Here is a 24,784-nt window from a genome sequence, read left to right as displayed (position 1 = left end):
TAACATTATAGAAGAGGTCTTATGGAACAATGTTTCGTTTAAGTATCTTTGTGAATTTTAAGTCCATTAAAACATCTCCCACTTTTCAGAGCTTCTTTTGTTGTGCCCTTTTTCGCTCCACATTTTCAAAATAGTCAGTACCACATTCTTGAAGGTTATGAATCTTTGTATCTGATTATCTAATTGTGTGCATATATATATATATATATTATATATATATATATATATATAATATATTATATATATATATATATATATATATATATATATATATATAAATATATATATATATATATATATAGAAAAAGAGAGAGAGGGAGAGAGAGAGAGAGAGAGAGAGAGAGAGAGAGAGAGAGAGAGAGAGAGAAAGGAATGTATTAGTGGATGATTTTGCAATAATGAAGCAAGGTCGTGAAATACTATTCAGCATCAGTTTGTTCTATAGCCGTGGGAACTTTGTGGGCAGGATGATGTTGCCCATAGGTGTGGGAAAAGTTCGGTGACCTCGCTTGTCTAGTGAGGGCGTGTCAGCAAGTAGAAGGACCCTGAGTAGTAGCTATAGCTTAGCTATCCCCACGAAAGACCTGGGCGATGTTTTCGAGTTGGTAGGAGGCCAGGGCCGGGTCTTCCAGTATTCTAAATAGATGTGGTTCATGGACGGCCTGGAAGAGATCCAGAAAGGGAAGTAGTGGAGTCTGCCGGATCTGGAAAGGAGATGGGGAGAGGCTCTCTACCTTCCTTCCTTCCTTCCGTCTTCAAGTCACTGGTCGTCCTTCTTCTTCTATCTACAAATCACTTTCACGTTTCGAATTGATGGTTTTGCTGCCACATCCTTGCACGAGAGAGAGAGAGAGAGAGAGAGAGAGAGAGAGAGAGAGAGAGAGAGAGAGAGAGAGAGAGAGATTTATCGTTTATATAAGTGCTTGATAATGTTATTTTTTATGTATTTCAGCATCATTTAAGTGATATTCACACTATTTCAGAATGCTAGGATGATGTCAGCGAGAGAGAGAGAGAGAGAGAGAGAGAGAGAGAGAGAGAGAGAGAGAGAGAGAGAGAACTTAATCGTATAAATAGTTGCTTGTTAATGTTATTCTTATGCATTTCATGATCATTTATTTGATATTTTTTTCTATTTCAGAATGCCGGGATGATATTAGCGTGGAGGAAGGTGGGGGGTGTGGCCAAGGCATCGTCACCTGTGGCGGTGAACTTACCAACAGCCCTCGACTGGCCACCAGACACGTCCTGGTCCTTTTAGGATTCTTCGGCTTCATCAACATATACATGCTGCAACTCAATCTGCTCGTGGCTCTTCCCATCATGGTCAACCATACTGCCATCCACGGGATGGACTTCTCCATGAACAGCATGGGATTCCAGGCCATCCTGAAGGAACCAGCTGCTAAGGAGAATGATCCTCCAGATACGAACGGAACGACGTCCGGAAACAAAACGCGTACCCGGACTATAACCGGCCATGGGGATACCGTCGGAGGAACCGACTACATTCTCAGTCAAGAGATTCGGACCGCCGCCTAGGGATTCAAGGGGTCGCCACCCGGGCATCCCTAGTGTCAATTTACTTCCCCCTGAGGTAAGGTACGGAGAGGAATCCTCTTCTGATCGACTTGAGGATGAGTTGATAGAAGCCCAGATGAATAAAACTCTAGCTAATGGTTACAATGACACAGATGGTGACACAACTACAATACAGTATATCAATGATGATGGCATAACGACAGTTTTACCTGGCATGGCAGAGACATTTTCCCCCGATGACGAATACACGACCATTGTCAGCGATGATCCATTCACAGAGATGCCAATGTCCCTGGATGACGAGGGCCAGTTTGAGACAATGGCCACTCAAATGTTTCCTGAGGATATGACTACTGTAGCTTTTGACGAAACAACTTTTGCAAACTTTCAGGATGTAGAGATGAGTTTCTCCACCTCCGACTCTCCAACAGATTCAGCCTCTGATATTGTTACCGCTAATTCTGTAGAAAATATTGTGCCCACCACATTAGGAGATATAATCACTGTTACTCCATCCAACATGGAGTCAGTATCTATGCTGACTGGTGATGGGAGGAGGGCACCATCGACTAAGATACCTGAACCTCTTTCATCCAATAGTCCGGGCGTGGTAGTTACATCTCATATCCCCACCCATTCCTCATCATTGGGTATCACCTTTTCACAAGAGAATTCTGCTGCAAGTTCATCACCAAAAGTTACGGAACATTTAACAACCATCGGAGTAGTTAATGAAAATACTGCAGAAACGGGAAATACGATCCATTATCCAACAACTCTGCAAGATGATACTGTAACAGAATCTTCCTCCTCATCTCTCAGTCCATCAACAATGGCAATAACCTCCCGCACTCCTACAGCAACATCAACTTCAACCACCACGTCTAACCCTTCTGTGACTTCTGAACGCGAACCTATAATTACCTTCAGTACTTCAAACACAAAAACGACAATTCCTGTAGCTACCATTTCTGGTGTTACCCCAGAGCAAGAAATAATAACAACCTTCCCTACTACAGAACCCAACAAAGGTGCAGCCTCGGAAGCATCTGCTCTTGATGTCAGTATCAATCCACCTTCCAGAACAGTTCAGAAAAGGACAAAGGTGCAACAACTGAAGCATCTGCTCTTGGTGTCAGTATCAATCCACCTTCCAGAACAGTTTCAGAAAAGGACAAAGGTGCAACAACTGAAGCATCTGCTCTTGGTGTCAGTATCAATCCACCTCCCAGAACAGTTCCAGAAAAGGACAAAGGTGCAGCAACCGAAGCGTCTGCTTTTGATGTCAGTATCAGTCCACCTCCCAGAACAGTTCCAGAAAAGGAAAAAGGTGCAGTAACCGAAGCGTCTGCTCTTGATGTCAGTATTAATCCACCTCCCAGAACAGTTCCAGAAAAGGACGTGTTTTCTACAGCAGTTCCATTGACGACAGAGAAAGAAATTATCAACCAAACTGATGCTGCCGTGAATGAAACCCTGCAGAATTCTCGCCAAAAGCGCACTGTTGATGACAAACATCTCTTGTCTGAAAACAACAGTAGTGAAGGCTGTGCAATTTTAGGAAACTGTCAGGATGGCAAGAATGGAAGCACTGACACCGCTGACAAGAAAGTAATGCAAGAGCGCAGGAAAAAGGATGAAGAAGATAACAATGAAGAGGAAGAAGAAGAAGAAGAAGAGGAGGAAGAGGAAGAAGAAGGAAAAGGGAAAGGAGAAGATGAAGAAGGAGAGGAGGAGGAAGAAGAAGAAGAGGAAGGAGAAGGTGAAGAGGAGGAGGAAGAGGAAGAAGAAGAAGAAGAAGAAGACGAAGAGGAACATGAGGATGACGACGAAGAAAATGATAACGACGACACCGACGAGGACAACAGTCTGGAATGGCTGTTGGGCAAAGACTGGAGCTCAGGCAACAGCAACAGTAGCGCGAGTAATTCCAGCGAGTCTTCGAGGCAGTAGCGAATCGTCCTCGAGCTCCGAATCGGACGAGTACCTGCTGCAGGACTTCTCGAACAGCAGCAACGAGGGGAGGGAAATGGTACTCTTTGGAAGACGACGATCTGAACTTCTACGGGAACGACTCCTGGGAAGTCGTCGGAGCCGAATGTACAGGAAGATCAACGGGTCGCTGAGAATAGATTTCGATGAGGATGGCAGCAGCAGTAGCAGTAGTAGTAGTAGCAGCAGTAGCAGCAGCAGTAGCAGTGAAGAGGATTCTGACGACGACGACGACGATGATGATGATGATGATGACGACGACGACGACGATGATGATGATGATGATGACGAAGAAGGGGAGGAAGAATCAGAGGAGGAGGAGTCAAAGGTCAGCCATGTTTTTTTTTTTCTTAGAGAGAGAGAGAGAGAGAGAGAGAGAGAGAGAGAGAGAGGAGAGAGGAGAGAGAGAGAGAGAGAGAGAGAGAGAGAGAGATCAGACTGTAATTTTCTTAGCAATTAGTCTTTCTTTAAGGTAGGAGGTAATTTAACATAAAACGAATACTAAGATTCTTACATAGTATATATTTTTTTCAAAGACATTACTAAGATACTTGAAGATTATAATAAACCATTTAAAGATAACTTCAAGATTATGTGAAAATTTTATCAGCATAAAAATATTCTCAGCCTAAAGTGATGTTTTTTAACTTTAAAATCTTAATAGTTAAAAATCTTATTTTTTTGCGTGATGATCTTGAACTCGAAAATAAGTCTTCGTTTTTTTTCTCTTTCAGGAGAAAAAACAAGCACAAGACAAATGATAATTCAGAGATTGCGCTGCCCAACCAGAAATATCCATCGACTGTCTGCTTCGAAACCCAGAATGGTGGAGAAACCAGTGCCCCCAGGTGTAAGTATTTCTTTTTTTTTATTTCAATAGCCAGGTGTAACGCTTTGATTTCCATTGCCAGGTATAAGTTACTTTGATTTTCAATGTCAGGGTGTATGTTGCTTTGATTTCTATTGTCATGTGTAAGTTGCTGTGAATTCCATTGTCACATGTAACTTGTTTTGATTTCCATTGCCAGGTGAGTTGTTTTGATTTCATTGTCATATGTAACTTGTTTTGATTTCATTGTCATTGTAACTTGTTTTGATTTCCATTGTCAGGCGTAAGTGGCTTTGATTTCCATTGTCAGGGTAAGTTGTTTTGTTTTCCATTGTCTGGTTTAAGTTACTTTGATTTCCATTCTCAGGTATAAGTTGCTTTGATTTCCATTGTCAGGTGTTTTGATTTCCATTGCCAGGTGTAAGTTGCTTTGATTTCAAATACCTGGCGTAAGTGGCTTAGATTTCCATTGTCATCTGTAAGTTATTTTGATTTCCGTTGTCGGGTTTAAGTTGCTTTGTTTTCCATTGTCAAGTTTACGTTGCTTTGATTTCAGTTGCCAGGTGTAAGAGGCTTTGATTTTAATTGGTTGTGACATTCGGTTTACTATGAAAGTGTTCAACTTGATAAAAATCTCATGAATTAAAATGTGGCAAATTTCACTTGAGAAAGGGTGTAAACTGATGTATTTTACTGATAGAAATTGTTTCTTAGAAATCATCACGATTGCGTACTGTATATCCCAGTATCTTCGGGTGTAAAATTTTTGTCTCTGTATGAAAATATTTACCTAGAAAATAAGTAGATAGCAAATTAAATATCCCGAGCCTCTCTTGACGTAATATCTTTATCAGTATGGAAATATTCAGTTAAAAATCGAAGCTATCTTATATAAGTAGAAAATATCGATTTATTGTTAGGATTAGGAATTCCTTTGCTATTCTGATAGTTTTCTTAAATGCAATTGTTATTAATTACCTATCAATTGAAGACGGCATTTTTGAGCGGTAACCTGCAATTATACCATTTGTAGTTTAGATTTTGCTTGTAATACCGAAGTTTGATTAATTAGAAAATAACTGTTTGTCTTAGTAATTGTACAGATTGAGATGAAGCTGTATCATGGGACTCCCTTTATTAAGAGGAATAAACGTGTTATTATTATCACTAGAGGTACCCGTTGTTGTCATCAATATTGTTTCTTATTTTAAACTTTCAAACGATTAATGAGAAAAGTCAAGAAATCCACGACCTTACAAGGAAAGTTTCGGAAAATCATTTATAATTTGGATAAAATCACAAATTCAACGAGAGTTTCACAAAATCAAGATATCAGGATGTCAGAGAACTCTAAATTATTCAATCAATCACAAAGTCAGATGAATGTACCATAACAAAGAAACAAAGGAACAAGCAGATAAATATTTAAGTACTTGAACTGCATTATCAGCTATGAACAAAATAACGCAATAATTCTTTTTTTATCTCCCACAGGAGGGAGAATTCGTCTGGGCTGCCGACCTGCAGGAGAGACTTCGTTCAGCTTTCTCGTGGGGCTTCATCCTGACGCAACTCGTCGGAGGACGCCTTGCCGGTGTCCTAGGAGGGAAAGTCCTGTTGCTCCTGGGTGTCCTATCCTCCGCCCTTCTTACCATCTTGACCCCTGCAGCCTCGCAGATCGGACCTTACTGGCTCTTAGCCATCCGCATTATGATCGGAGCTGCTCAGGTACAAAAAAAGCAAATTCATCATATACCCTCTCTCTCTCTCTCTCTCTCTCTCTCTCTCTCTCTCTCTCTCTCTCTCTCTCTCTCTCTCTCTCTCTCTCTCTCTCTCTCTCCTTTAATGCTAGTGTCATGGCTAGCCAATGTCATATTTCAATCTTTAGTGTCTAAACAATTTTGTCTATGAGTCAATCAAAGAGTATATTATGGCTCTCTCTCTCTCTCTCTCTCTCTCTCCTCTCTCTCTCTCTCTCTCTCTCTCTCTCTTCTCTCTCTCTCTCTCTCTCTCTCTCCTTTAATGCTAGCTGTTAAGGCTAGCCAATGTCATATGTCAATCTTTAGTGTCTAAACAATTTTATCTATGAGGGTCAATTAGAGTATATTATGACTCTCTCTCCCTCTCTCTCTCTCTCTCTCTCTCTCTCTCTCTCTCTCCTCTCTCTCTCTCTCTCTCTCTCTCTCCTTTATAGTTAGCTGTAAAGGCTAAATGGAAGCCAATGTTATATTTCAATCTGTAGTGTCTAAACATCTTATCTATATCATCAATCAAAGACTATATTATGACCTTTTTTTTCAGGGCGTTTGCGTTCCAGCCATGCAGTGCTTGTTGGCACAATGGGCGCCACCAATGGAGAGAACTATAATGGTAGCCTTTACTTACTCAGGTAAGATATCCATCATTATTATTTAGAAAGGTTTTTTATCTAAAATAAATCTAGCTGACGCTGCTATCATCTTAAACTCAGCATGTTTAAAAGAGGACCTCTTGCCAAAGTGCATTATTATTATTATTATTATTATTATTATTATTATTATTATTATTATTATTATTATTATTATTATTATTCAACATGGGGTAAGATTGAATTATGTCTTTCAAATGTACTCTTGTATATGAGACGAGTTCTTTGGAATATTTTTTTTTTTCACCCACTTGTTTTCTTTCTTTGCGATATACCAATCCATCACTTCTGTCAGAATTAAAAGTTGCCCAATTTCCTTCTGCTCTTTCCCATCTGGACTTTGACTGGATTTAGACATCAAATTGTTATTCTCGTGACTTCTACGTTAGAAAAGAAATGATTCGTCAACGTTTGAGGAGCTATAGATATTGATCTACAAGAACACCATTTCTGATTGGAAAACTTTTAAATTAGTTTTTATTACAAAATTTTCGTCTGTTCTCTCTTATTTTATATAATGCTCTGGCGAGATTTCTTGAAATTTTGTCAGTGACGTTAGCTTTCCATCAGTGTAGTTTAAGTTATTTCTCTGTAAATCATGTTTCTTAGGTTAGATTTCTGCTAAGCTTTGTCAATTTTGCCTGTTAAGATAGTTTCAATCTCGTTATTGAAATTAGGTTTCTGTTCTCTTTCTGAGAAATATTTTCAAACTTGTTTGTATTCTTTTTCATATACCAATACAAGATAATTAATTGATAATATGGACTTACTCAAGCTCAGTTTCTGTCTAAATAGAAATGGCATGGCCCAAGAGGAAATATTGTTCACTGCATCTTGTAAAGCATGAGTTGTAACTTTTTTGATTTGTCATTTCACTTATAGAGAGATACACATTCCTCTCTTGGGGGAGTTAGTGGGATTTTCCCATGATGCAGTAACAGCCCTCAAGGGTTAAGCAATAACGTCTATTGGAGCAAAATTCTCTTAGAGCAGAGAAATGGTTATCCCCATCTTTTTTCTTTTAGTTCGGAAAAACCTTCTCTAGTTACATACGCTAAGAACGTTTTAAAAGACTATATTGATCTGTCATAAAAAGATATCCCAAAGGTTTCAGATGATTTTAATTCAGTTGATTAAATTTTGTGATAAATTTTAACTGTATAGGGAACGAGGATCGATTTAAGTCATAGATGACAATTAGATAACTTTTTATATTCATTATCCCTGCCCATTTACTGAAGGACTACAATGTTTATCCTTTTTAGTCGAATTATACAGTTTTAGGTCCCACCAAGTAATGGTGATGCAATTTCATCTACTTTTGGCCATGCATGGTTGTTGATGTCGTTGAAGTATAGAACGTTAAAAAATTTAAACTTGTGTTATTTTTCAAATTTTATCAACTTCCCTTTCTCCGAATAAAACTCAAATTCTCAGGGACAAGATTGTTTGTACAGCACATAAAGAGCTTATCAACATGTCAATTTTCTATATTTCTTCATTTGGACATCTCCCATTACGCTACTCTTTGGTTCTCTACAGTGGATTCTGTTATTTGATTTCTTATTTTTGCCTTCAAATAATACTATCATCATCGTCATCATCATCAGCCGTAACTAGTCGACTGAAGGTCAAAGGCCTCAGACATGTCCTCCCACTCGCGTCGGTTTATGGTCTTTCTATGCCAGTTTGTACCCGCAAATTATCTTAACTCGTCAATCCATCGTCTTCTCTTCCTTACCCTGCTTCTTCTGCAATATCTAGGGACCCATTCCGATATTCTTAATGTTTATCTACTAGCTCTCATTCTCATTATATTTCCTGCCCATGTCCATTTCTTTTTCTTGCATGTTAGAATATCCTCTACTTTAGTTTGCTTTTGTAACTATGCTGCGCTTTTTATATATTCACTTAATTAGATAAAAGCCTTAATCTACATCATCATTGTTCCAGGTCTCATCGTCGGAGCAGCTCTTGGCGGTCCAGTGTCCGAGTGGGCCGTCCTCGTCATCGGCTGGCGAGCTCTGTTCTACTTCCAGGGCGTGATGGCGCTGGTCTTCTGCATCGTGTGGCAGGTGTTGGTCTCCGAAAATCCGTCCAAACTCTCCACTATCACGTCCCAGGAGAGGAACCAGATCACAGCGGCCATCGGGGCCTCTCATGCAGGTCGGGGTTTACCAATTCCATGGCCTCATATTTTCAGGTAAGTTCTGTTCATCAAAGGTGAATATAGCTTTCCATTTCTGACGTCTTTTAGTCTTTAAGCCAAGTGGTTAATATTATGGGGGCTCTAAGAGCAAGTTCTTGTTATGACACAAAACACCAAAACCAAACATGGGGAATATATATATATATGTATATATATATATATATATATATATATATATATATATATATATATATATATATATATATATGTGTGTGTGTGTGTGTGTGTGTGTGTGTGTGTGTGTGTATGTATATATATATATATATATATATATATATATATATATATGTGTGTGTGTGTGTGTGTGTATGTATGTATGTATGCGTGTGTGTTTGTGTGTATGTGTACAGCATGTATATATGTATATGTCAACTGTATTGATGGTAGAACTGGTGCCACGTATGTACATTAAAGCGATATCACACAAGTATGTAATACTTCAGTTTTACTATCCTTATTGATTAATTAGTGCAACTTTATCAAAAAGATGCCAGAAACTACATTTATAATTCCATCTTCAATTCAACTTTCATCAATCGTCAATATCAGTGATTTTCACAACTGAGTATTAATGAAAATAGATTAAATTCTAGTAGAATGATTAACTTGAATTGATATTAAACTGTTCATAAGTGCATTGATGCCTTATGACGTTCCATTAAAATTATTGAAAATTATTATTATTATTATTATTATTATTATTATTATTATTATTATTATTATTATTATTATTATTATTATTATTAAAAGGGTTCAAATGAAAAATATATACCTTAATAGATTATAAAGGAATATAGTTTAATGTCATTGGCCATAAATAGGAAGAAAGGTGACTGTTTTAGTAACATATGATGTAAATCATTCTTGTCAGCGGACCTCGACTATATATATATATATATATATATATATATATATATATATATATATATATATATATATATATATAAATTATATGTATATAACAGTATATATATATATATATATATATATATATATATATATATATATATATATATATATATATATATATATATATATATTAAAAATCTATTCCTTCTACAGGTCTCGTCACGTGCTAGCCATCGTGTTAGCCGAGACTGGGATCTCCTGGGCGAGGTTCACGTTGTTGCACCACGCGAGAGAATTCGCCGTTACAGTTCTCCACATACCATCACACCAGGTAAGGATTTGGCCGGAGTCTTGCGATAATTTGCACAGCTTTTTTTTCTTCGCAAGAATCTGTGATTAGCCGACAAAGAATGTTGCTTTTGATTTATGAATTTTATAGATATTCCAAGATTTCCTGGTTTGCTTGGTAGTCACGTGGTTTATCATGCTCAATTAACTGAATTCAAGTAATCACCTGGGTCTTTGATACGAAGTATTATTTTATGGACCTGCATTCAGATGCTTTGCTAACATGAGACACCAATCCCATCTAGTTATGGGACTGGGCCTAACATTAGCAGTTTCCTAAAAGAAAAAATCTAACTTATGAACTATGTCAGATAACATAAGGGCAAAGTGATAAAAAAAAGGAAAAAAAATTACCATCAAGGTCAAATACAAGATTCTTTATTTCATGGGAATAAAAAGCTAAACTAGTCAGTTTAGTGTCATAAAAATGGTAATTGAGTGTCAAGAGCTTCCCATTGTTCTTCTTACGGTAAAATACACCGGCCAAAATTGTTGCATTTTCCTTTTGACTAGGCACTGTAGAGTTTGTTTATGCCAAAAAGCGTAGATTAAAGTGCAGTCGGCCATACACAGTACCAGAAAGGTTGCTTCTGTAGTAGCATTGTATTAGTTTTAATTTGAAATAGAAACTCTTTGAGCTATAGTCCATTTCTTTTAGCGATGCATATTTGCAACGACTCGCAGCGGTGCCCTTTTAGCTCAGAAAAGTTTCCGGATCGCTGATTGGTTGGACAAGATAATTCTAACCAATCAGCGATCAGGAAACTTTTCCGAGCTAAAAGGGCACCGCCGCGAGTCGGTGCAAATATGCATCGCTAAAAGAAATGGACTATAGAACTCCTGACTGGATATCACTGCAAAATCAGATCTACATTGTTGTTCTTATTATTACTGTTGTTGTTGTTGTTACTACATATTTGTTTATATTATCACTGTTGTCTTTGAATTTGTTGTTATTAGGTAATGTTTAACCTCACGTTCTTCTTTCCAACAGGTTAGAGTGACCTGGGGAACAGCCCTGTTTGCCACATGGGTCATAGCCATCGTGTACGCCATAGCTGCTGACTGGGTCAGGAGAACTCACAGACAATCAACAGATGTCGTTCGCAGAACAGCCATTGCCATATGTAAGACTTGAGACTTTATTTATATTAGTAAAATTCTTCTTTACCTCAACCAGAGATTTTTAATGTGTGATTATGATGAAGGTTTACAGAGGGTACTTAGATGGCTTTTAACACTGTACTGTGCGGAGAGAAAGATCATGATATTTCTTAAAAAAAGGGTCATTAATTGAAACCTGTAGATTACGTGCATTGCAGTAAAATGTAAAAGTCGATCTAAGTCACATTCTATATGTTGTATAAAATTAGATGAATTAATTAAGACGCTGTTCTGAAAAATAAATATGATTGTGAATTAAATTTGGGTTCGTTGTGTATGGTCTTATAACTAAATTAGCATTTAGAATTACTTTTAAATTGGAGTAGTATTAATTTCAAATGTTTTCCAGTGCAGTAAGTTTTATTCTAAATTATTCCATTTGGAAGTTCATCTATATTTAGACATTGGATCTAGCTGACTCACTATCACCAATACTGAAAACAGTTACACAATTAATTTTACTTTAATTAATGATGCTTAAAGGTTAATGATACTAATGGACCAATAGCTGTATAACTATTACAGACTAATTTTCCTTTCTTGTCCGTGACTATACGTACATATAAATTACTTCTATTTTTACCTCCGCCAAGGAGGTTATGTTTTTACCTCTATCTCTTTGTTTGTCACCAGCCTAACTCAAAAAGCTAACAATGAATTTAGATGAAAATTTCAGCATGTCAGAAAAATTGGAAAATTTTGGGGGTGATCCGGAGCAAAATCCAGATCCAGGATTTTTATTATACAGTAGATAAATTTGCATTAAGATTAGAGACTACTGGCGAAATCTAACTGAGGCCCTTTGCATCAATAGGCGTAGGAGGAGATGATGATAAGATGAGGGTCAACATTTGAAAAAGGGAAATCTTGGATCGTAGACTTAAGTGGCATGTTGACAATCTTCGTTGGCGGAGGTCTGAAATCTCTAATAACTCTTTCTACTTGTTATTTATCAATTTGTTTTGTCTTTCTAGGTGCTCTATTAACAGCCAGCTGCCTCGTGGGCATAGCACAGTCTAGTTGCAAACAGATGGCACTGCTTGTGTGGAGCTCCATGGCACTGGTCCTCGGCATCTCTGCCTCGTTTTCGACCTACTACGTCAACACGATCGAATTGGCACCAAATCACGCGGCCGCCATATCTGGTCTGAGCGGCACCTTTGGAGCTGCTGTGCAGATTCTGTCGCCTCTTTACGTCGGTTATCTCACGGAAGGACAGGTAAAGTCTCTCTCTCTCTCTCTCTCTCTCTCTCTCTCTCTCTCTCTCTCTCTCTCTCTCTCTCTCTCTCTCTCTCTCTCTCTCTCTCTTCCCCTGTGTTGTAGATAATTTCAACAGATAATATTGACTTCAAAGAAAAATGGTTTCAGTCATCTTTTGTTCTGTTTAGTCAGGTAACATATAATCCTTCATAATAAATACCATGCTGCCATTAAGTTTTCCTTTAGGAAAGATAAATATTATTTTTGTCATCCATGTATTTAGTTTTAAATTCATAATTTTTTTAGAATCGATTGTAATTGACATACATTGTTTCAGTGTTGTGAATTTGACTTAATACTTGAATTTTCTAAAGTTTGCCTCTTTTGCTTAGTTGTTTTACATTGAGCCCTTAACAAACCTTAATATTAATCAAAGTGCACTCTTATCTAAGTCGAAACCCATTAAGTATCAGCTGTTTTGCATTAAGCCCTTAACAAACCTTAATCAATATGAAAGGTAACGCACCATTATCTAAGTTAAAATCCATTAGACAATGTAAGTAACATCACACATAAGATGTAAGTTCCTCTTGATTTCCTGGCGATTTTCAAGGTAATTTAATTTCGTTTCCTTTTTGTCGTTTTATCACGAGTTTGCTTATTATTATTATTATTATTATTATTATTATTATTATTATTATTATTATTATTATTATTATTATTATTATTATTTGCAGGCAACGCTAGAGAGATGGCGAATGGCGTGGTACACAGGCGCCATCATCCTCGTCCTCACCAGTTGCCTCAACTTCCTGATGTCCACGTCGAAGGAGCAGGTCTGGAACAGACCAGTTGCAGTCCCGGTTTATCCCAAGACAGATGCCTCCCGTCTCGTCCAAAGGAGGACCCGCGAATCACCTCCACCCCAGCCGGGACCATCCAGAGGCCACAAGAACGAGGGCTTCGTATTCACCGAAGGACTCTAACAGACCTTAACGGTTCGAGAACTTTGATGCCTCTACTCCTCTCTTTTGGGTAGGATTCCTTCCTTCAGGAGGTTTGAGTTCCCAAAACGGCCTTCATTCCTACTGCGACTCAAGGACGAGAAATCATATTTCCTGAGGAACGTTTTCTACCTTTATAAGGATTCTCAGATACCTTTGTCCCAAGAAGGACGTCTCAGGGATCAGAACCGCGGCGTGATGGCGCACGGTATCAGTATCGGCTTTGTTGTCTTCGTCAGAAGGATCTCCTCCTTCGACAGGAGAAGGAACTCTTCCTCCTTCTTCTTTACTGTTCCCCAGTGCGTTTGACATCCTGGGATTGATGAGGACGATTGTGTTAAAGGGTGACGTCACTCTCCGTAGTGACTTCGCCAACTCAACCTGCCATATTGAAATTTCGTTCCAGTCGCCATATTGAAATTTCGCTCCAGTGAAGTACTGTTACCAGGATATCCTTCGTGGACAAAAAATAGAGAACTTACTCCATGTGCGGCTAGACAGCCTGCGTATGGTACAAACTGTGATTGTATTTTTGCCTGTATATGACTGTTATATAGGTATATTTAAGCATTTGTACAGAAGTTATGCCATAATCACGACATTTTGAAGAGATTGTCAAACATTACACTTCTTACACTGTCTTGGACACTTCAAAAAGAGTCCAATCTTAATCTTAACATTTTCCCTACAAGAAAGACACTCTTATTCATTAATATCACTTGATCTTACATATCATCATTTCTCTATTATTGACATAACCCACTTATCGAGGTCTGTTGTCATGGAATACATCACTTAAAACTTCCCTTTATTTCCCGTAAGACGACGATGCTATTAAATCAACTTGGAGAATTTCGTTTCTTATCAGATGCCAACTCTTAAGATCAATGATGATTCTGATTTTGTTTAGTCTAGGTCTAAACAAATTCTTTAGACCTTTATGATGTTCTTTCGCTTATTATTTCGTATTCCTTTTTCCGTTTGTCTGCAGGATCATTTGATTGAAAGTAATGTCCCTCAGTTATGAATGGATTCTAATATAAATGTAAATTAGCTTAACAGAATCATCATATCTTAATGACACATTGTACATGGTCTCTCAAATGTTAGTCGGTGCTAAGATGCCGAATGAGCATTTGAAATCAGAACTCTTTTATTTAAGCGTAGATTTATTGTACATAGAACATACAAATGATAATTATATTATACTGACTAAACATTAAGAAAAATAATCGGTCTTTCATTCTAATTCCCATGATTTAAAACAACTATGTGTAACCCATATATAAATATGTAATTTAGTAGAGTACATCCTAGCAAGGAAAGTTGTATACTTGTGCCAGAGGTGACTCATAGGTGGCAGCACCGTCAGGTAACCTCAGACTGTTCTTTATTATTAATTGCTAAGCTACAACCCTAGTTGGAAAAGCAGGATGCTATAAGCCTAGGGGTTTCAACAGGGAAAATAGCCCAGTGAGGAAAGGACACAAGAAAAAATAGAATATTTTAAGAACAGTAACAACATGAAAATAAATATCTCCTATATAGACTATATTAGCTTTCACACAACAAGAGTAAGGGAAATAAGATAGAATAGTGTACCCTCAAGCAAGGGAACTCTTGCCCAAGACAGTGGAAGACCATTGTAAAGAGGCTATGGCACTATTCAAGACAAGAGAACAATGGTTTGATTTTGGAGTGTCCTCCTAGAAGAGCTGCTTACCATAGCTAAAGACTCTCTTCTCCCTGAACAATTACAGTGCAGTAATCCCTTTCCCTTGGGTGAAGAAGAATTGTTTTGTGTTGTCAGTTACCTAGGAGCAAAAACCCTTAGAAACCTGGATGGGTAAGATACTTAATATATCTTAAGAGGCAATGATTAATGGGACGTGTCACCAAATACCCTTACCTCATCCAAATGGAAGCAAAGGTCAGAATAGGGCAAAGTGAAACCGGAAAGGATCCTAAAAATTTTGGGTCAAGAATTTTTATTTTTTTTCATGAAGTTTCCCTCAAGTACTCCTTAGCTCTGAATGGCCTTCCCGACCTCAAGTTCCAAAACTCCATCCATCCATTCAATAAAGGACTGAACAGGTATCAATGAAAGATAGGATTGATAACCAAATTGAAATGTTTCTCATTCGAGAGGAAAATTGTCGTTAAGGTGTTCTCCTTTGCAGAAGGTAATTTTCGTCTAGTTTGTAACTATTAAAAATATATATTTTGAAGCTTCTATACAACGTCCTTTCAAATGACCTTTTCCCAATTCGAAAAACGACTCAAGTCAAACCTTATCTGCCATTGATATCATGTTCTTACACATTTTAGAAATAAATGCGATCAAGTTTCAACTCACTCTAGGTTTACAGAAAAAAATTAAAAAGATACTTTACATGATTGGTGTATTAACTAATAATGTCGATTGACGAAGAGACGGGACCACACTTTTCAGGTTTTTCGTGATTCATTTATGGAATCTAGGAAATCTAGGATTTGTACTAAGAACTCTAGACCATAAACTGGATTTAAGCATGTAAGTCGACTAGACTTCGACTGTAGCTTATATTTTGAATTGTAATAATATGAAAAAAAGTTGAAAATAAGTTTCTTTAAAGAATTTTTACATCTTTGTTGAGATTTTTAAAACTAATTTTATATTTACGTTGGATATAAACTATTTTAGCTGATGGTCAAACAGGAATTAAAATCTCAATTTGTCTATTTGGTAACCCTGATATTTCGTGACTTAATCTTTTCGACCCCGATTAAATAAACATTGCTGCTTAATTTTGTTTTGTGTTCGAACTTCGTTGTTTACCAATTATGTTTTGTTGCAAAATATTTGCCATCGGAAAAGAAGAAAGTGTTGTGAATTGAATAAGGAACTCGTTAAACGGAGTACCCAGTATAACGTCAAGATGTAACCTATGGTAAGTGTAATTCTTATGCTTGTCTTGTCATTGCCAATGTTTTAGTTAGCCCTGATGTTAGAGCGTAAATTTAATGCATAAATATAGTTTCAGTAGTCTACACAAAACCTATCGGCAATATGATTTTTCCGGAATATTTATACAAAAATTCGTCACCAGTTGTGAAATGTACTTTAGGTAAAGGAGTTGACGAAGCTCCCTTAATAGACTCGCCTAACCTAACGTTGCCCAAGCCAACTAACCACGCGTAGGCTAACTTGAACCTCAATACGACCTCCAAACAATCCATATATGATTTCCATGAAATGCATTCATCACTATTAATAACTGAGAGTTAATTTTGAGTAACGGAGTAAGAATGAACGGAAAATATAAGTTTTCCTGTAGTAAATAACGTGATTTAACCGAATTTGACCTTCATTTAAACTGCAAACAAACAACAACCAGTTCGACTAACTTCGAGTAGCCGAACTGGTTGTTGTTGTTGCGGTTGAAATGAAGGTGAAAACCGGTTGAATCACGTTATTTACTGAAGGAAAACATATATTTTCTGTTAAAATGTTTAAATATAATGGGTCTTGTTCCATTTCGGGCTCACTTCGCTCACCAGAAAACAAAAACATCAAGAACGTATGTACTGGCAAGCGGTAACTGCGCACTCTAACATTGGCAATGTAATGTTACACTAACATTAGCAACACTAAATATAATGGTTCTTGTTCATCCAAGAAGGTAATGTATAAAGAAGAAAAGTCTTGTTTTACCATTATATACCGTTTCCCCAGTACGTTTTCCCAACCCAAAACCCCGAGTTCCCACGGGGGTTCCCCCATTATCGGTGGATATAGATGTATATATATTTCTGAAACTATTAATTTCCGACTGGAACGACTGTCATTTTCGAAGAGAACTGACCTTTTTCTTTAAAAAATTCGTTTTATTCCCTAGGTTACATTACCCTGTAATACAGTACAATATTACCCAGAATGTTTCGGTTTTATTATAGTTACGGACCGGGAAAGCTTTCAGTGTTTCAATGTTTACTTCTTCAGAACTGGAGAGTGAATTAACACAAGATTTTGATATCAAACATCTTTCTGGTGAAATGGAGGTATGCATAACTATAAGAGCCTTACAGACTATGAAAATTTGAATGAATGAATATTTTGATGTTAGACTACCACTGTTTTATAGGTCAGTGTAGTTAAACAGCTCTGGATAAAGTAATATTCAAAATGGTAAGAGAACTGTCGTGGTGCTAATGATCTCCCGTTTATCAGCGCAATGAAACTTGCAACAGAACCTTGGGTTGCGATGCTAGGAGCTTTCATAATATCTTATACAAATCAGTTGCACAGTTCTTCAACTTTGCAGCATGCAGTGGTAACCAAATTAGGCAAACAATAGGTAAGATAGCAAGAAAAACACCGAAGTAATATCCAAAATTACCTGAGGGCACAATAGCCCTCAGAAACCAGTCAGATAACATGCCAGCCTTGCTTTGGCGTAGCAAGAATTGTGCAAATTCATCTTGTAATAAAAAAGTCATTAGGTTTTTGGTCTCTTGGTAATATTAAGCTTCACTGTAAGTATTATTAGAAAATTAGCTTTTTTTTGTCTGAAATTCTAATTCCTTGGTAATCCCTATTGTTTTAGGGTGAATGGAACACTATTAAGTTTGTAGGCCTACAGTCCATTTACATTAACCTCTCTCTCTCTCTCTCTCTCTCTCTCTCTCTCTCTCTCTCTCTCTCTCTCTCTCTCTCTCTCTCTCTCTCTCTCTCTCTCTCATTTTTTTTGGCAACATCACCCTAACTTGAGGTATTTCAATATTCTGAATGTTTGGGTTCTTTAACACCTGAGCTCAGGAAAGTATTGAAATAATTTCATTTGCCTCTATTCAAATCGATCAACGAAAATAGTTTTTGAAAAGAGATTAATTCACCCAAAATTTGTCTTATAATTTTCAAATGATCTCCCAAGTCTAAAAAATATTCTTTTAGTTTAAGAATTTACTGTAATTGATTTTTTGTTCTAGATCTTTCAAAGAAGGTACTACGTGACTTGTACTGATATGTTACCGAAATTATAGATAGTTTTCTATTAGGACAAATAATTTCATTGAGACTATACAGTATAAGTTGAAAGAAAAATATTACCGTTTAGATTTGGTTGTTTCGCTTTGAACCAGGAAATAAATCCTTCTAAAGACCACTGTCTATAAAACCTAGACGTCTTGTGTCTTTACATAATATTTTTCCGATCTGATGAAATGGCCACAATCAGCAACTGATACAAAATAAGATTACCAAGGCAAGGTGATGGTTTGCGTTTCGCTCTAGTTACATTTCATGAATATTGCTTCACATAAAAGCTACATGAATAACATTCATCAAAAGTTCAAACTTACGGCAAATGTTTTCATGTTGAACAGATTGACATAAGTCGTCTCTTTTTATAGTTTATTTATGAAATATCTGTTTCAATGTTGTTACTCTTCTTAAAATATTTTATTTTAATAGTTCATTAATTCTCTTGTAATTTATTTATTTCCTTATTTCCTTTCCTCACTGGGCTATTTGTTCCCTATTGGAGCCCTTGGGCTTATGGCATCATGCTTTTCCAACTAGGGTTGTAGCCTAGCTAATAATAATAATAATAATAATAATAATAATAATAATAATAATAATAATAATAATAATAATAATAGCTTCTCCCAGTCTTTTTTTTTTTCCTGACGAAGACTATAGTACACAGTTCCATAAAGTAATAAAAGGAGACTGACTGCTTGCCAAACAGTCACTGCTATACTTTTTTTAGGCTTTATAACCGACACTGAATCTAATTTCACTGGACCATATATTATGATAATTGCAATCTCAATAATTTGCAATAGTTAAGTTCGTGTGTATGCGTGTGGTTATATAAAACATATTTTTAGTATACATGTTAATTTGTAAACCTTAGTTGATCAATACAATCCTTAGAAGAATAGCGTATTGCTGTTATTATAAGGTGAAGGATAGTATCTGTATAGGTCTAGCTTATTGTGAGAAGCATAGTATCTGTGTAGGTCTAGCTTATTGTGAGAAGCATAGTATCTGTATAGGTCTAGCTTATTGTGTGAAGCATAGTATCTGTATAGGTCTAGCTTATTTTGAGAGGCATAGTATCTGTGTAGGTCTAGCTTATTGTGTGAAGCATAGTATCTGTGTAGGTCTAGCTTATTGTGTGAAGCATAGTATCTGTGTAGGTCTAGCTTATTGTGTGAAGCATAGTATCTGTGTAGGTCTAGCTTATTGTGAGAAGCATAGTATCTGTGTAGGTCTAGCTTATTGTGTGAAGCATAGTATCTGTGTAGGTCTAGCTTATTGTGTGAAGCATAGTATCTGTGTAGGTCTAGCTTATTGTGTGAAGCATAGTATCTGTGTAGGTCTAGCTTATTGTGAGAAGCATAGTATCTGTATAGGTCTAGCTTATTTTGAGAGGCATAGTATCTGTGTAGGTCTAGCTTATTGTGAGAAGCATAGTATCTGTATAGGTCTAGCTTATTGTGTGAAGCATAGTATCTGTGTAGGTCTAGCTTATTGTGTGAAGCATAGTATCTGTGTAGGTCTAGCTTATTGTGTGAAGCATAGTATCTGTGTAGGTCTAGCTTATTGTGAGAAGCATAGTATCTGTGTAGGTCTAGCTTATTGTGTGAAGCATAGTATCTGTGTAGGTCTAGCTTATTGTGTGAAGCATAGTATCTGTGTAGGTCTAGCTTATTGTGTGAAGCATAGTATCTGTGTAGGTCTAGCTTATTGTGAGAAGCATAGTATCTGTATAGGTCTAGCTTATTTTGAGAGGCATAGTATCTGTGTAGGTCTAGCTTATTGTGAGAAGCATAGTATCTGTATAGGTCTAGCTTATTGTGTGAAGCATAGTATCTGTATAGGTTTAACTTATTATGAAATAGTCAATAGAATAGAGAAAAAAAAAATGGTGAACGGATGTACTTAAGAAGCAAACCTGTTCCATCGACTCAGGTCTAAAGCAAATCTTCCTAAGCTTTCCTCCAATTTCCTAAGACGAATTATCTCAGCAGGAAACATACACAATTATGCTTTTTTTTTTTCCTACCTGTGCCAATTCTTAGCAATCTTAGAAAGTTGAACGCCCTGTAGGATTATCACTTGCAAACGCAACCTTGTAGGGGAAGCCCCGTGCTCTGAGTTTGATCGTGACAGGACATTCCACTGCTTTGGTGATTGAGAGTCCTTACTACAGGATGCATTCCAGCACACTTTCCATTGCTCATTTTCACACGAATTGATATTTTTTTTTTATTTCTGGTTGTTCATAAAGAGTCAGTTTTATATGCTATCATATTTTCATGTTTTGCAATTTTTTAGCTATTAAAGATTTGTAATACACTACTTCTTCTTCTTCTTTGTCTACATCTTTTCCCACTTCTATGTGGGGTCGATGTTTCTGGTCAGCTTTCTCCATCTACCTCTGTCCCACACCTCATCACCGGTTAATCACTTTGATCGAAAGTCATCCTTGATACAGTCCAAGATTTCTAATACACTACAATTACACTTAATATTCTTTCGTCTTTTAAATGATATTCTCTTTCATGGAAGATAACTATAGGATTTCAAAGCCCCCAGCCAGTTTTATTAGTTCATTTTCATTCTGAATACGAACTGAAAGTTTTTCAAGCCTGTTTATACGATAATACACATTTTTCAACCTTACATTAAGCCTCCATTCAATTACATTTGGATATAGAGTTTCTCAGTATTTTTCTTTCTTGTGGATATGAGTATATTACTCATCTAACTTTTAACACTTAAATTACACGATACACCACTCAATCATTATGATTAAAAGTAGGTTGGCCAGGGCACACGCCACCCGTTGAGATACTACCACTAGAGAGTTATGGGGCCAGAGAGTACGACATTGGATACTACACTCTGGTTACGGTACATATTTCCATTTGCTTACGCACACCGAATAGTCTGGCATATTTTTGACATACTCTCCTCTGTCCTCATAAATCTGACAACACTGAGATTACCAAACAATTCTTCTTTACCCAAACGGTTACTGCACTGTAATTGTTCAGTGTTCACTTTCCTTTTGGTAAGGGTAGGAGAGACTCTTTAGCTATAGTAAGCAGCTTTTCTAGGAGAAGGATATTCCAAAACAAACCATTGTTCTCTAATCTTGGGTAGTGCAATAGCCTGTGTACCATGGTCTTCCACTATCTTTGATTAGAGTTCTCTTGCTTAAGGGTACTCTCTGGCACACTATTCTATCTTATTCCTCTTTCGCTTGTTTTGTTGAAGTTTTTTATAGTTTATAAAGGAAACATTTATTTTAATGTTGTTACTCTTCTTGAAAATTTTTATTTTGCCATGTTTCCTTTCCTCTATGGGCTATTTTCCCTGTTGGAGCCACTGGGCTTTTAGCATCTTGCTATTGCTATTCCAACTAGGGCTGTAGCTTAGCAAGTAATAATAATGATAATGATAAAAGGAGGAAAATAAAAAAAAGATTCATCGATTTAATGGTTTATTAGAAAATATATTATACAGCAACTAACATATGGCAATGTCTTAAGTATAAATGATCAGTTAAACCTAGTCTACGAAATGAATGATATTTACAATGTATAATGGTGAAACACACTTAGAAATCTCGGTATCACAGAAAAATTAATTCACAACAGGTGAGACTTAGTCAACTTCCGCATGATGATCCCTGACCTGGTGTCGTACCGTAGATCTTGGCAGCAATGGGCTTCCAAGCTGCTTCCAGTTTCTTCGTGCGGTCCTCAAACTCGTCCGTTTCTGCCAGCTGGTTCTGGTCGATCCAGGCGAGTGTTTCCTCCAGGTGTCGCTTCATTGTGGTCTTCTCCTGTTCATTGAGTTTGTTGGAAACACTTTCGTCATTCAAGGTGCTCTTCATACTCAGACATAAGGATTCCAATTGATTCTTGGCATCAATCCTCTGCTTATGTTTGGCATCCTCTGCAGCATACTTCTCAGCCTCGTGCACCATGCGTTCAATGTCCTCCTTACTGAGACGCCCTTTGTCATTGGTGATGGTGATCTTGTTTGACTTTCCAGACGACTTGTCTACTGCAGACACATTGAGAATTCCATTAGCATCTATGTCAAAGGTAACTTCTATCTGAGGAACACCCCTTGGAGCTGGTGGGATTCCAGTTAGGTCAAACTTACCCAGAAGGTTGTTATCTTTGGTCATTGCTCTTTCACCCTCATAAACCTGGATGGTAACTGCAGGTTGATTGTCTGAGTAGGTGGTGAAGACCTGTGTCTGTTTGGTGGGAATTGTAGAGTTGCGCTTGATTAGGGCAGTCATGACACCTCCAGCAGTCTCAATTCCCAGGGATAGAGGAGCTACGTCTAGCAGAAGAAGATCCTTGACTGCTTCGGACTGGTCCCCTCGAAGGATAGCCCCCTGTACAGCTGCACCATAAGCTACAGCTTCGTCTGGATTAATGGATTTATTGAGTTCTTTTCCATTGAAGAATTCCTGAAGAAGTTTCTGAACCTTTGGAATACGAGTTGAGCCTCCAACAAGAACGATGTCGTCAATGCTGCTTTTGTCTAACTTTGCATCTCTCAAGGCCTTCTCAACTGGTGCCAGTGTAGTTCGGAAGAGGTCAGCACACAGCTCTTCGAATCTAGCACGAGTAATAGACGTGTAGAAGTCAATTCCTTCATAAAGAGAATCAATTTCCACATTGGCCTGAGAGGAAGAGGACAGAGTTCGCTTTGCTCTTTCACAGGCTGTCCTCAGTCGCCTTAAAGAACGTTTGTTTCCGCTTATGTCTTTCTTGTACTTCCTTTGGAACTCTTGTATGAAGTGACTGACGAGACGGTTGTCGAAATCTTCTCCTCCCAGATGTGTGTCACCCGCTGTGGCTTTTACCTCAAAAACTCCATCATCAATGTTGAGAACAGAGACGTCAAAAGTCCTCCACCCAAATCGAAAATGAGCACATTACGCTCCCTTCCGTTAGCAGCTTTCTTGTCCAGACCATAGGCAATAGCAGCTGCTGTAGGTTCATTGATGATTCTGAGAACATTGAGTCCTGCAATGACTCCAGCATCCTTGGTAGCCTGTCTCTGAGAGTCATTGAAATAGGCTGGGACTGTGATTACTGCGTCAGAAACTGTCTTTCCCAAGTAGGCTTCTGCTGTCTCCTTCATCTTTGTTAAGACCATGGAAGAAATTTCCTCTGGGTTGAAGGTCTTGAGTTGACCCTTGTATTGCACCTGGAGTTTGGGCTTGCCAGAATGACTGACGACCTTGAATGGCCAATGTTTGATGTCATTCTGCACAGTTGGGTCATCGAACTTCCTTCCAATGAGTCTCTTGGCGTCGAAGAGAGTGTTGGTGGGGTTGATGGCCGCCTGGTTCTTAGCTGCATCTCCAATGAGTCTTTCTGTGTCATTGAAGGCCACATATGACGGAGTGGTTCTGTTTCCTTGGTCATTGGCAATGATTTCCACTTTGCCGTTCTCAAACACACCCACGCAAGAGTAGGTGGTTCCCAAATCAATACCTATTGCTGGAGCAACCATGTTGATAAATATTATAATAGATAATCCAACAAGAGTAAATTGGGTTCGATAAACAAGAATATGTTAAAGTATTACGATTGTGTTGTTCTGTCTTATTTTCAAACTTAATGAACACTTCCTACAACTTGTTAATATCTTTCTCTTCAGCACCTCAAGTTTCACTAATGAGTATTATTTCTCACAAAATAATCAAAGCACTGGTTAGGAGATTGAACTCTCCTTGCTTTCTCACCCGCTGCTAGATTGGTTCTGAACAGCGCAGTCTCCCTCAGAGCTTTTATATTGGCAGATCCGTTTTCTCTGGAAGTTACCCAAACGTTCTAGACTAGAGAATCTGGACTATTCTCGGCTCTGACGTCAATAGCCGGATAGCTCGCATACAATAGATAACTTCACAAGAGATATGCAATAAATATAGAATTATTCTGATATTCGTAAAATATTTATTTGTGTAGCCCATTTAAATATTGACGTTAATATGTATATACATACAAACAATATATATATATATATATATATATATATATATATATATATATATATATATATATATATATATATATATATATATATATATATATATATATACACATGGCGAAACTCAAGTTTGTTTTTTATTCCGATCCAAGGAGTACCGTAAAAACCGTCAAATGTTGCACACACAGCAACCGACTAGTATTACACATTAGAGATCCCCTTAACA

The 24,784-nt window shown here is 37.4% G+C and overlaps 1 protein-coding gene and 1 pseudogene across 1 annotated transcript in view; one reads left to right on the top strand and one right to left on the bottom strand.

Moving 5' to 3' along the window:
• The window catches only part of LOC137641603 (uncharacterized), a 92,852-nt gene extending 78,087 nt beyond the window's left edge, over nucleotides 1-14,765 (top strand). The window contains 13 exon segments of the mRNA XM_068374322.1: nucleotides 1,142-1,527; nucleotides 1,529-2,686; nucleotides 2,689-3,486; nucleotides 3,488-3,855; nucleotides 4,269-4,350; nucleotides 4,352-4,384; nucleotides 5,858-6,091; nucleotides 6,665-6,752; nucleotides 8,724-8,973; nucleotides 10,042-10,159; nucleotides 11,171-11,303; nucleotides 12,315-12,559; nucleotides 13,278-14,765. Of these exon segments, the coding sequence (XP_068230423.1) occupies nucleotides 1,142-1,527; nucleotides 1,529-2,686; nucleotides 2,689-3,486; nucleotides 3,488-3,855; nucleotides 4,269-4,350; nucleotides 4,352-4,384; nucleotides 5,858-6,091; nucleotides 6,665-6,752; nucleotides 8,724-8,973; nucleotides 10,042-10,159; nucleotides 11,171-11,303; nucleotides 12,315-12,559; nucleotides 13,278-13,526 (4,142 nt within the window). The 3' untranslated portion in view covers nucleotides 13,527-14,765.
• A 7,442-nt stretch (nucleotides 14,766-22,207) lies between these two features.
• LOC137641262 (heat shock cognate 71 kDa protein-like) lies at nucleotides 22,208-24,313 on the bottom strand (annotated as a pseudogene).
• Between the last annotated feature and the right edge of the window lie 471 nt (nucleotides 24,314-24,784).

The sequence above is a fragment of the Palaemon carinicauda genome, chromosome 5 (genome assembly GCF_036898095.1).
Source record: "Palaemon carinicauda isolate YSFRI2023 chromosome 5, ASM3689809v2, whole genome shotgun sequence".
Classification (NCBI taxonomy): Eukaryota; Metazoa; Arthropoda; class Malacostraca; order Decapoda; family Palaemonidae; genus Palaemon; species Palaemon carinicauda.
This window is presented reverse-complemented; position numbering and strand designations above follow the sequence as displayed.